The sequence below is a fragment of the Condylostylus longicornis genome, unplaced genomic scaffold (genome assembly GCF_029603195.1).
Source record: "Condylostylus longicornis isolate FDR11 unplaced genomic scaffold, ASM2960319v2 ptg000044l, whole genome shotgun sequence".
NCBI lineage: Eukaryota > Metazoa > Arthropoda > Insecta > Diptera > Dolichopodidae > Condylostylus > Condylostylus longicornis.
Window position 1 is genome coordinate 4993467 of NW_026578013.1, and position 13276 is coordinate 5006742.

At 22.7% G+C, this 13276-nt stretch overlaps 1 protein-coding gene across 1 annotated transcript in view; it reads right to left on the minus strand.

Annotated features, from left to right (window-relative positions):
• LOC129610390 (probable serine/threonine-protein kinase cdc7) overlaps positions 1-11809 on the minus strand; it is a 50259-nt gene extending 38450 nt beyond the window's left edge. The window contains exon 1 of the mRNA XM_055522956.1: positions 11801-11809. Within this exon, the coding sequence (XP_055378931.1) occupies positions 11801-11809 (9 nt within the window). The remainder of the gene's footprint in view (positions 1-11800) is intronic.
• Between the last annotated feature and the right edge of the window lie 1467 nt (positions 11810-13276).

Genomic DNA, 13276 nt, shown 5'->3' on the forward strand with positions numbered 1-13276 from the left:
TAAATTTCATCAATATTTATAACAAATATCGAATGAATTAAAATCTTTTGAATTAAAGCTGTTAATTCTAAGTTGTACAATAAATAAAGAAATAAAATTGGAGCAAATAATAAAGGATATTATATTCTTTATATATTGTATATTCTAGGATATTATATTCTTTATATATTCATTATATTCTTTGTATATTGTGCCCCCATTATAATGTAAAGAATAAATATAGAATAAAAGGATGAAGTAGAAAAAAAAATCGGATAAATGATTTCAATTATCCTTAACAAAGTGGATCTTTTTTATTCTTGTATTTGAGAAAAAAAAATATTCTTTTTTTTTCTTTTATATTTAATATTGTATTGGAAGATATATGCGATTAAACGAATTAAATAAGGAAATAAATATTTTTAGTAAATGAAATAAATAAATAAAAGAGAGGTTCAAAAAAAAAGTCTCTTGATATTAATTTGTTATATCATATATATATTCACACATACATACACAAGTATTCTAGTAAATTATTGTAATCATGAGAATTTATAACTCTACTTGAATTTTGAAAATTTTAGGCAATGTATGTGTGTATTTTGAATTATTTTTATATTTTCTTTTTTTGAAAAATTATGACGAACATATACATTCTATATGAGGCTGAACACATATTAGTGGTCTATCGAATATTTTTGCAAAAATAAGTTATTGTGTTCAATAGAGGTGTAATGGCCTAAAGAATTGTTCTATGTTTTCAAAACCATTAGTTTACTCTTTTTGTTTTATTTTCATATAACTTCGTTTTTGCATTTTAAAAATTTTCTTAAAAATTAAATATTTAAATATTTCTATTACAATTTACTTGTTATTTTTACGGGTAGGCCACTAATTTGTTGAGCGCCTTATATGTGCGTGTATAAAAATTCCTAAATATTTTATTTTATATAATTTTAAGTTCACAAATTTTCAGCAAATTCATAATACTAGTATGTCGTCACTCATTAAGGAAATTTTTAATTTTAATTTTATAAAAATTTAATAAAAATTCTATTAATTGATCTATTATTTGATATAAAACTCTATTAATTGATAGCGAGTAATAACACGCACCATTTTGGTCATATGAATGCAATTAAATTATATGAATTTGTTCATATGAAGAATTCTCGAATTTTTATATACATAAATAGCCTTTGCTTAAGGTTTGAGTTTTCATATGCTCTGACAATTCGAAATTTCTTTCGTTTGACCAAAAAACTCATAAAAAATTTAATACTATGTAGAATGATAAATAATCCAATATTACTTAAAAAGATTAAATTTTCAGATTTGAATTCGATTATTCATCAATACAAGCTATAAGTGCAGTAAATGTAATTGCTATCCCTATATTTAAAGTATTATTTGAAATTTCCTTTTTGACAAAATATTTTTAATTTAAAAATGAAATTATATCACAGTACATAAATATTTTTCTCTCTTTGTTTCTTTTAAAAAATCCTATTAAAAAATAAAAATAAAATATTTTTTTTTAATGCATTTTTACATTAATAAACGATTTTATGCATACATTATTATAATAGGGAATGATTTAAATTTAAAATAATATTATTGGTACTTATTTTTTAAATTAATTTTCAAACAAACAATGTATGCACAATATACATAATATGTATATAGTAATTTAAATGAAAGGATAATAAAATATTATGTGTGTACATGTAAAAGAAAATTTATTTATTGTCCTCTTTTGAAATTAACTTTTATATTGTAACAAAGCGGGAGAACAAAAAAAAACAAAACAAAAGGAAAACAAAAAAATTTCAAAATTACTCCTATAAATTTTTCATTGTGTATTTTTAAAGTGTTCCTATTTTTGTAATGTCCTTTTATCCTCTATATACTCTTTATACTCTTTATACTCTTTAAATTTGCTTTGTTCTCTCTCCTGATTTTTTGTCTTTTCATTTACCATTATGTTAATTTACAATTATTTGTATTATGTGTCTTATCCTCTTTTACTATCCAAAATTTTATGAAATTCTATTGTTACTGTTATTATCCTTGTGTTGTGCTCAAAACATTACAGCGAACGTTAACCAATGTTAACGGTAAGAAGAACAAAAATAAACAAAAAAAGTTCAATTTCAATGAATTTTAACCAAAAAATTCGAAATTTGTTTTTTTGTTTTGTTATTTCCTTTTTGTTTTGCTTTTGTCTCTCTCATTTTTAACACTTTTATTTATTTATTTCTTTTTTGTTTTTTGTTTGTTTGTTTTTCTTTTTGTTTGTTTTATTAAAAAATTCCTTCACACAATAATAATTTAACTTTTTATTTTTATGTATACATAATATGGAATTGGTGTACGTGTTCGGCTTTTATATGTGATTTAAAATGGAATAATATTGTAAGGGGGGGGGGGGGGGGGGAGGGAAGCCGATTGACGCAATACAACGATAAAAACGCATATATACGTTTGATATAGGGGGTGGGCTAGGAAATATTTTGTACTTATATTTCTTAGGTAATTTCCTTAAAGATAGGAAAGTATTTTCTTTCAACTTTAAATTTTTAATATTTGAACTTGGACGTATATGATTTAGTCTAGAGTAAGCATAATGCGCAATTATAGAACATACAAAACAAATATAGATTGTAATTCTAAATGCATAGTCTCTAAATTCAAATATAATGCCGAATTAAAACTATACTACTACACATTTTATAAAAATTATTTATTTTAGTTTTTATTCAATCAGCTTTTTATCAGTGTCTTGTTACTTTATTGGGGAAAAAAAACACCGCGTATTTTGTAAATTTAAATGTGTGCCTATATTAAAGCATTATATGTATAACAATATTGTAATAAATTTTACTTAATATGTATACATATAAATACATGTACGTATGTATGTATGGCGACATATTTTGTATAATAAATATTTTTTAATATAAATCCATTTTATGTTTTGTGTTATTGTATCTTAAAGCAAGGATATCAGATTAAATTAATTTTTTTCTCTTCATTTAATTTGTTTTTGTTGTTATTGTTGCTTTTGTTATTTTCAATGTGACACAATATTGTATACATATGTATGTATATAAAATTAAAATTTATTAGAAAAAGTGTAGGCTAAGGTAAAATTACATATAATTTGTCTTAAACAAAAAAATTTATGATCAAAATAGACTTTGTAGGATTGCGGATAAAATGAAAATGATAAGAAAAAAAAACTGAAAAGGAAAAGTAATTTACTTAAGTTTTTTTTTGTGTGTTGTTGCTGTTGCTATTTTTAGTATAATTTTGTTTATGAAAGAATGTTATGGATTAGAACATATTTTGATTAATGTTATAATTATAATTAAAAATATATATTAGGAAAAATGATAAAAAGTATAAATTTACTGTTATTGTTTATTAAAAATAAGAGTCTTATATAAATATAAATGCATATACACACGATTTTAGAATTTTCTTAGAGATGAAAGGCAGAAAATTTCAAGCTAATATTAAATAATTTTATTCATTTAAAGAATATTATTTTCCGAATTTTCCATTTTTAACACTTTCGTCAAAAATTTTATTCATCATTGATTTGACCATCCTTGAGTTTAAAGCTCAATTTAAAGAAATTTATTTCTAGGTAGGGTTGAATTCAAAAATTGTGTAAATCATTTAGAGAATTCAAATTTGTACTCTGATTGTTCTTTCTCGATGCAAAATTTGTCTCCTGTATGCTCTATGCAGTTAATTCTTTTAATTGAATGCCAACATTACGAATAGAGTAATTTTAATACCATATTTTAAAAGGTTTTGGGGATTCCTCTTCTGAATAATTGCATTTGATTCCAAGAATTTAATAAGCTAACCAATAAAATATTTGTAATTGTTAATTTTTACAAATAAATTACTGGTTAACTGATTACAACTGATGACATTACACTGATCAGATCTTATGTGGTCAAAACTTTCATCATATTTCAGAATTTTCTCAATAATTTCAAATCATCAACAATAATAAGTGATAAATAAGAAATTATGTAGTATATAGAAAGAAAAGAAAATTCAATTTAAAACCATAATGTTTGTAAATAACTTTTAATTGAATAAATGCTTAATCTCAAGAGGAAAATCAAAAGAACGTTCAGAATGATAGTCAAATATAAAATTTATTTTTTAAAGAAATGTTGATTGAATAACTTTTCACATTTTTTTTTTATAATTTTCCTTTTATATTTATTTTTAGTCAAAAATCACTTTTCATTCTAAATTATTATAAATATTTTGTTTTAAAAATATAATAATGCTTTAGTAAACTGGAGGCCATATAAGCGAACAAATACACATAGAAAGAAGAGAAGTTGTGAAATAAATGAAATGAAATGAAATGAGCCCATAAGGGAAAATACAAATGGTTTTCCTTCTTATTGGAAAACTTTTCTAATAAACTCATTCCATTCTCTTTTGTCATTCGTAATGATTCGTCCTATTTTGTTTTTCTTCTAAAAAAAAAGCAAAAAAAAAAATTAAACTAAGTAAAGAACAGAGCGAGAAATGAATTTTTTTTCCCCTAAATGTATGCAACAGAAAAGTTTATTTTTTTTTTCTCTTTACAAATATGTTTTATTACGAAAAAAACAAATTTTTTTCCCTTTGTTTGGTTTTATTTTCATCGAAAAAGTTTGAAAGTGAATATGAATAGCGTTCGTCAGTCTAAAAGAAATAAATTTAGGATTGATATATAAAATTGGGTCGAATTTGAGAATCAAAAAGTTTCGTTGAATGATAATATGCCTATATTAGTGTAAAGGCAGAAAATGGTCTAATATAATTTCAAGGAGAATTTTATGTAAAGAATTCGTTTGTTCAAAATATACGTATATTCCCAATATGCCATGTGACCACAAAATTTAGGGTATAGAAAAGAAAATTTAGAATTTTATTACTTTGAAAAAATTTGATAATATTGACGTCCTATGAAGATGTGAATTGTAGTTTCTTGAAGAGAGATATGGGCAGGGAATCATTTCTTATCACGGCCACTTACTGCAGTGCGACATGGTCATTAATGGTGTTTCTACATTTCTTTCGTAGGATATATTTGATAAAATATATCTTACGAAAGAAACAAAAGATTTTTGTTAACTTTGATTTCCAATTTGAACTAGAATGAAGTCTGACAGAATTTTCGATAAATATAAATTAAATGAATAACAGCGCAATATTATAAAAAAATATAAAAAATTTTTTAAAAAAAAAATAGACAGCTGACACGGCGAAGTCTTATTGAAATACGTCCACGGGGTGTCGTTTAAATTGCTCTAAAAATTGATAATTTTAATATTGGGATAAAATTTTCGATCCCTTTCTTTAGGAAACTTTTGACGGTTGGACATCACGAGTAGGAATGGGGGAGGTATATACGACATAAAAGAAACACAATGTTTGTCTTATTATTAAAGTAATAAATTAATATAGGGATAAAATGAGATAAGGAAAAAACAAAAACAGAAAATTAAAAAATCAGAAGAAAAAAAAAATTCTAAGAGATTTTATTTCTTTCTATTATTTTTCTTTTTTTTTTCTTTACTTCTTTTTTTTTGTTTCCTTAACTTTTTTTCTACTCTACAAGTTTAAATGAAGAAAATCACATCAGGAAATAATTAAAACTTTAATTCTTTTTGGTTTGTAATCTGTTTTTGTTTGCTGTGTGAGCTTGGATTTCTGATTCTTTTCTTTTTCATGTCTACTTTATTGTAAACTACAAAGAAGTTAAAATTTATCTCTTACTTATCTATGATTAAGTTAAATTCTAGTTTTAACTTCTACTTTTTCTGATGTGCATAGATATAAATTACATTTTTAAGTTTTTCTTCTTTTTCTCTGCTCGTACAAAATATCATTCAATCCTATAATCTACAATTTACAAGAGTGTATGTTTAATCTTCAATCTAAGGGAAAATGAATGAAAGAAAGGAATAAAAAAAAAATAAAGTTTTCATTTGAATTTATAAACTTTTCATTTTTTCGCTACTTTTCCTTAATTTTAAATTCCTTTTGCTCCTTTTTTAATATAACTGGCTTGTTGGTTTTGTAAAAATTTTTCATTTTAATTTTTTTTATTTTTACTATTTTCCCGCTTGTATAAAAGTGAGCTTTAAGTGTAAAATTTCCAATAATTGTACGGAGAGGAAAAATTTCACAATAATTGTACGAAAGTGTAGAAAGAGCACAAAAGTATTTCCAAATGGATACTAATGGATTCCGATGAATATTATTTAACATGATTAGAGAAAAAAAGTTTTCTAAAATTCTACTAATAATGCTCTTAAATATTTTATTTAAGAAAATATTCGCAATTTTCTCGTTTTTTCTCAATACCCTAAGTAAAATTACTAATATGTCGTTTAGAACTTGTTGCATTTTAAACTGAGAGTAAATTCAATTTAACTGAGAATAAATTCAGTACTCATTTTGCTTGTATTAGTGAGTGCTTTCAGTCTAACGGCCTCCTTTTTCAAAATCAAAATTCTTAGACGAAAATAAGCTTATCGAAATTTTTTTAAGATGAACGCACATTGGATCTTTTCATATCAAACACAAGATGCTATTTAAGAGCCATGATTAAAATCATAAGCTTAAAGCAAATTTAAAAAAAAATAGGAGTGAATCGGGAAACTATTTTAAATGAGTTTTAATGAAATTTTCTGTAGACTAAAAAAAAAATTTTAAGATTTGCTGTTCATTTCTTATTTTACTATTCTTATACATATAAATGTACATATTTATTTTTTGCTGTAATGTTACATGCAGTATTGAAAACTTTAATTATTTTGTCTTAATTGTGTTAAACAGCTCTATAATATTTAAAAGAACGTAAATCTAGAACAACTTTTAAAGTACAATAGTAATTATAAAATTCATTTTGTAAAAAATAAAAAAAATAATAATTTTTTTTTTTTAAATGTGTACAAAAGTACAAAAGAAATCCTATAATATAAGCAAAAGGATGCATAAAAAAAAAATTGTAGTAAAGTGCATTCAATTCTTCACTTTTCCTCAGCATCTTAAAATTGTGTCAGAACCATATACGATAATAAGAATAATAATATGTTGTTGAAATGTTGCCGTAAAATAATATCGTTTTCGAAAATGACGTTTTCTTTTGTTTTTATTGTTTTTGTTTAAAATTTAGTTATTAAACACGGTTCTTCTTTTTTGAAGGGTTTTCACTTCATTTAACATTAAGAATAATGTTGATTTCTTTTTCTATTTTTTTATTTTAAATCATTATGATAATTGTGTATTATTTTATAATAAGAAGAAAATTATTTAAAATAGGGTACAAGGCATGTTGCTTCTTTATTATGAGCACGATAAGTTTTAAAATATGTGCGTTGTATAAAATAGTGTTTTCCTGTTGAATGCTATGGGAGTTGAATAAAATTGTAATAGAATTGAATATTGCGTAGTACAAAATTTAAAAAATAAAATTTTTATTTAGAAGAATAAAAATTGCCTCTGACGGTTTATTAATTTGAAAATAAGGAGGATTTTGGGAAAAGTGGGAGATTGAATTGAGAACATAAGAGATTATTTCAAAAACCTAATTGAGAAATTCAGAATTCTCTTTATAAAATTGTCTAAAAAAAGTGATTTTCTCTAGCGATAAATTACGAACTCATAATTAATTACGGTATTACAAATAATTATTACAATATTACAAATATCGTAATTAAAGCATTTTTACCTTTTTTATGATTAAATGAAAGCCTTATAAAATGTCTATTATTCTAGTTAGTGCCCCAACATCATTTTAAACGTTTTAAGTTTTGGAAAAATTTATTTAATGCACGTAATATTTATTGAATGCACGTAAAATAGCAAATAATAATGAATTAAAATCATCACATTAATACCGAAAATTATTGGTAACTTAACCAATATATTTTAAATTTTTAACCAAGCAATAATTTTTATATTTTATATTATTTTTTTTATTCAATTTGGTTAAAAAGTGGATAAATTTTTATCAATTTATAGATTGTCGAACAATTAAATCAATTCTCGCTATTTCAACCTTTATTTAATCTTATATACTTTAACATTAAAATTTATATATAATTTTATTTTTCATAATTATTTTAAGTAAGTAATATGAAAAACTTACAAAAAAAGCATTTTAAATTGCATTTACATTATAGAATGGCAGCAATTTAAGGCGAACCCACCAATTTTCTAAAATTTATTTAACATGAAAAAATTTCGTTTACGTGTTTCCAAAACAAACGTTTTTCCAAAAATCTTCAAGCATTCTTTATTTTGAATATTTTTAATGTATTATGAATTTTTTTATTATGAAAAAAATTAAAGGACTCTAACAGTTCTATGAGTTGAATATAAATACTATGGTACACGTAAAATTTTATACAAGGAAACTCAAATAATTTCGAAAATTTTGAATACAAAGACCAAATATTAAAGACTTCATTCGTTTAAAATCGGGGAGAAAGATAGGGAAAGATTTAATACAATAACAAACTTCATATTTTTGCCTCAAGGTATATAGAAATTATTGAACGAAATATCCAAGCATAAACAGACGATCAGAACTGGGACGAATAATCACATTTTTTTTTCGAAAAATTTTCAAAATATTAAAATTATTTTTTATTTCTGTGACAAAAATATGTTAAATATAAATATAGAAATTATCCTTGAAAATTGTATAAAAAAAACTATATTTTTTTTAAATTGGGAAATTTTGTTCAACATTAATAATAGTATACGGATGTAGCAGTATGTTTATTTTATGAAAGGTGGAAATTCACGTATAAACAATAATTAGTGCATGATGATTGTAATAAATTGAGTGCATCTAATTTTATTTATATTTTAAAATTATTTATATTCTGGTCATGTACATAATGTATTATAATATATTTATGTATTTCATTCACATTATACAAAAATTCAATACATGAAATTACTTTTAAATAAAATGTAATTTTATTTTAAATTTTTAATTGATTTTTATTTAAAAAAAAAAATTTTTTTTTGTCTACTTCCCTCTATGGCTCGATATAATAATATTATGCGAAATGCAATTAAATTTTTAAATATTTATTTTTGGTTTTTGTGGAATTATATAATGTAATAAAGTAATAAAAAAATATTATATTTTAAAAATTTTATTTCGATATTGATAATGTCCAATAAAAGATATTTTAGTTTGTTTCAGTTCGAAAGTGTTATTAGTTTAGATTCTGGCTTATGGTCTGTACTCGAATATGTTGTTAATTTTCGTCCAAGTTGATATGAATATACTTTTGAGCTACTTATTAAATATTTCCAATTAAATGTTCACAGTTTGTTAATAAATCAAATAGTATAATTTCGAGAATACAGAATTATTTTCAAAAGAGAAAGAGTTGGTGATTTACGAAAGAAATTCTAAGGGTTGCACATCCAATAAGTAACTTTTGTTGGTAGAAAAATGGAATTGAATGATCAGGATATATATTACATTGGATGTTAAAGGCATTAAATTAAGATTTTTAGCTTATAATTTGTAGTGAAAAAATGCACAAGAGCCAAAGAAAATGATTTAATATTTCCCCATTATACGATTAAACATTAGAACCAAGGCATTTTCTCAAAATCTATCTCTCTGGAAAATTTAAGTATTTTGTGATCTTCAATCACCCGAGGTTGTTTTAGAGGGTATCGCTTGGAACATCTACATTTCAAGTTTTACGGCTTCCGCCTTTTGCAAATATTACAATTTCGAAGTTGAACAAAGTGGCAATTGGTAGATTATAGTAAATTATTCTTTCAAATATAAATATCGGAAAAAATTTCAATGAAAAATAATATTAAAATTGAAAATTCTTATTAGTTACATTTTAATTTTTTATTACATAGGCTTATAAAATATAGAATTTTCTATAGATGAATGCATGTGTAAATATTTAATTTTTATTCATATATAAAACTAAATTTGAGTAAAATGTTTTTTTAAATTGAATATTGCATTTACAAAAATGCATTTACTATATAACATGAATTGGTAGTTGATTTTAATATGGATTTTCTCAGAGGAAAAACAGAATCTATGTTAAGTTAATAATATTATAGTAATTTATTGAAAGCTTGTTAAATTTATATATTTGTATATATGTAAGTTAAAATCAGATTAGGGATTTGGCGACCCATCAAAGTAAAACCAAATTATTAAATTAAAAGTGTGTAACGAAGGGTTTGTTCTATAAAACAATTTTTATTTTGTATTACATAAAAGGATGCAACATTAAGGGAGTTGTGTATAATAATATTTGATAGAATTAAAAATGTTTTAAAAAATTTAGATTTTTTTGCATTGCAGATGAAATTACGTACAAAAATTTATTGAAAAACGTACGAACACATAAAAATTTATTTATTTTCTTTTATGATAAAAATGAACATAGGATGACAATAGAATGGTATAAAAATTTAAAATATTTTACAAAATTTTATCAGATTTAAAGTAGAAAATATAATTATACTTATGTCATGCTGTATATGTCATACGCAAGTTAAGATTGCAATTTATTGTACCATTTGCCTAAAGACAAAGTATTTTTAAGCAGAATGTGTTTTAGTCTATTAATTAAGGTCATATATTATATTGCTCGTTAAATTATAATCTTAAAAACTTTAAAATTTTTAACTCTTAATTTATTACCGAACAATTTGAAGAGTAAAGCGATTTTGAATTTTGCACATTTCGTACTAAAAGTATCGCATTTTCAATTGAAAACAAAACTAACAATAGGATTTGGGAATTTCTTAGAACGCCTGCTTCCGGCTAGTTTCAATATACAAAGTATTAGAATTCATAAAACAAAAAAAATATTTTTTAAACAAATAGCACCACATTAAAATATTAAAATTCATTAAATTTAATCGCAGAGTATTTAAAAAAAAATTCGCAATTTTTCGTATTAAATACTTCAATTTCAATAATAATTAAGAAATTCTGATGTAAACGAATAATAAATATTAAAATTTTATTTATTTATAAAATAATCTTTTTACATTTTCTATTTTTTCTTTATTTGTATTTATTGCTAAAAATTTCCTAAAAATTACTCAATTACTTATAATAAATTATAACACTTCTCAAAAATCTCTTTATCGCATATTGTACATTATATTATATTAATATATACGTAGATATAGAAAATATTCAATACCTAAACTCATACCATATTTTTAATTTTACATATATAGAAAATATAAAACAATACAGAAGACTCCATGTTTGGGCCGCATTTGTTGTACAAGTGAATTTGTATAGCAATTTTATATATTGAATTCTATAGTAAGTTTATAAGGAGTTGAAGAAGAAACAAAAGCAAAAGAAGCCAAAAATTAAAGAAAAATAAAAACAACGAAGAGAGAAGCAAAAAAAGAAAATAGAATAAAATCAAAACAGGAAAATAGAAAAATCTATTTTCAGACGACCATCTGCCTTTTATTTAATAGCTTTATTAGCTTTTCTTTTTTATCATGTATACAAATATGTACCCATGTATATAATGAGTGTGTACACATTTTATATATTATGTTAGTATAAACAAAAAAAAAAGTTAAATTGGTATCCTTGTATTACTTTTGTATCATAACAACACCTACAGATTTTCCTTATATTTTTTGTATTTTGTATTTTGATTTTGCTTCCCTCTTTCTTCACTCTATACAAAATACTTCAGTCAATTCAATTCACTTCATTCTATTGAATTATCCAATGGTATTTTGAGAATATTACCATTACCATTATCATCACAATAATCATCACAATCATTATCATTATGATTAGGAATTGAATGGTAAATTCAATACATATATATATATATATTTAATAATATCGATTAGGATTATGTGATTTTTTTGGTCCTTGTACAAATGAAAATGTTAAAATTAATTTTTATTTCTATTTTTTATCATATTTTCTTGTAAAAAAGAAAATAAAAATAAAAATAAAATTTTTTTTTTAGAGAAAATCTTGTTTATTATATTGATTTTGGGTATGTTTTGTTGGTTCATCTACATTTATACGCAATATTTCAATTAAAAAGTCAAGACTTATTATTGCTTTTTATATGTAGTAAGTGTACTTATAAGCAAACACTATTTCATTAGAAATTCATTCAAGTGTGATTAAATAAATATGCAGTAGTATATTTCAATTTTCTATATTATTTTTTTTTTTTTTGGTAAATCTCGAAAATTTATTAGGAAAATAACGAAAATGTAATGGAAAAAAATTTTAATATTGATGGCAGTTTAAAAATATAAAATGTAATGAACAAATTTTTTATTTAAATTGGAATTTCACATAATAGTAAAATAAAATTCAATAGTAAATTCTTGTTTTCTCATTTGATACTAATTCTAAAACTCTAAAGAATTTTAATTAAGTTTTGAATTGAAATCGTATTATTTTACGATTGGATAAACTAAAATATTAATTTATAGAACGAACGTATGTTGAATGTAATCTTCAAACTAAGTTCAATTTCATTTATTTTTCGATAGAAATTTAATTTTAGATTTCATAAGAATTTTAAGTACTCGTGTATATGAATATTTTGTAAAAGAGTATTTTGGTTTCTATATATACAATGTCAAGAATCAATTATCAAAAAAAAAACAATATTGAAAATTTTAAATGCACAATTTAAAATATTAGTAAATAAAATTAAAACATCAACTATAAATTATAATTATTATAATTTTATTGATATTTCATTGCTTTAACTAATAAAGTTCATATTTTGTGTTTTCTATTTTGAGCTTCGCCTGAAACTATGCAATTTTCACTAGTAGACAATATAGAATTGGAAAGTATTAAAACAGCTGGAAACGAAATTATACTGGAACCAAAAAGTTTAAATATTCCAAAATTAGCAAAGAAAGATTCATGAAAATTTGTGGCTAAAAATAAAACATTAATAGCATTAGCAGTAAATATTGCGTAGTTAATCTGTTTCTAAAAGGTTGAGCTTCCGAATTTATTCTTTTCTTTGAACTTCGAAATCGATTGCAAATCTTTAATGGGACGTTCTAATATACGTATAAATTTGAAGGAATCACTTCTTTTTTAATTTTTAAATTAATTTTACAATCGATTTGGAGCTGGATTTAAAAAATCTTGAAATTTCGACTATCTTGAAATTTTTTAGAATATTAAAAATTTAAAGAAAATGTGCTTATTACAATTCATTAATTTTATTATTAATTT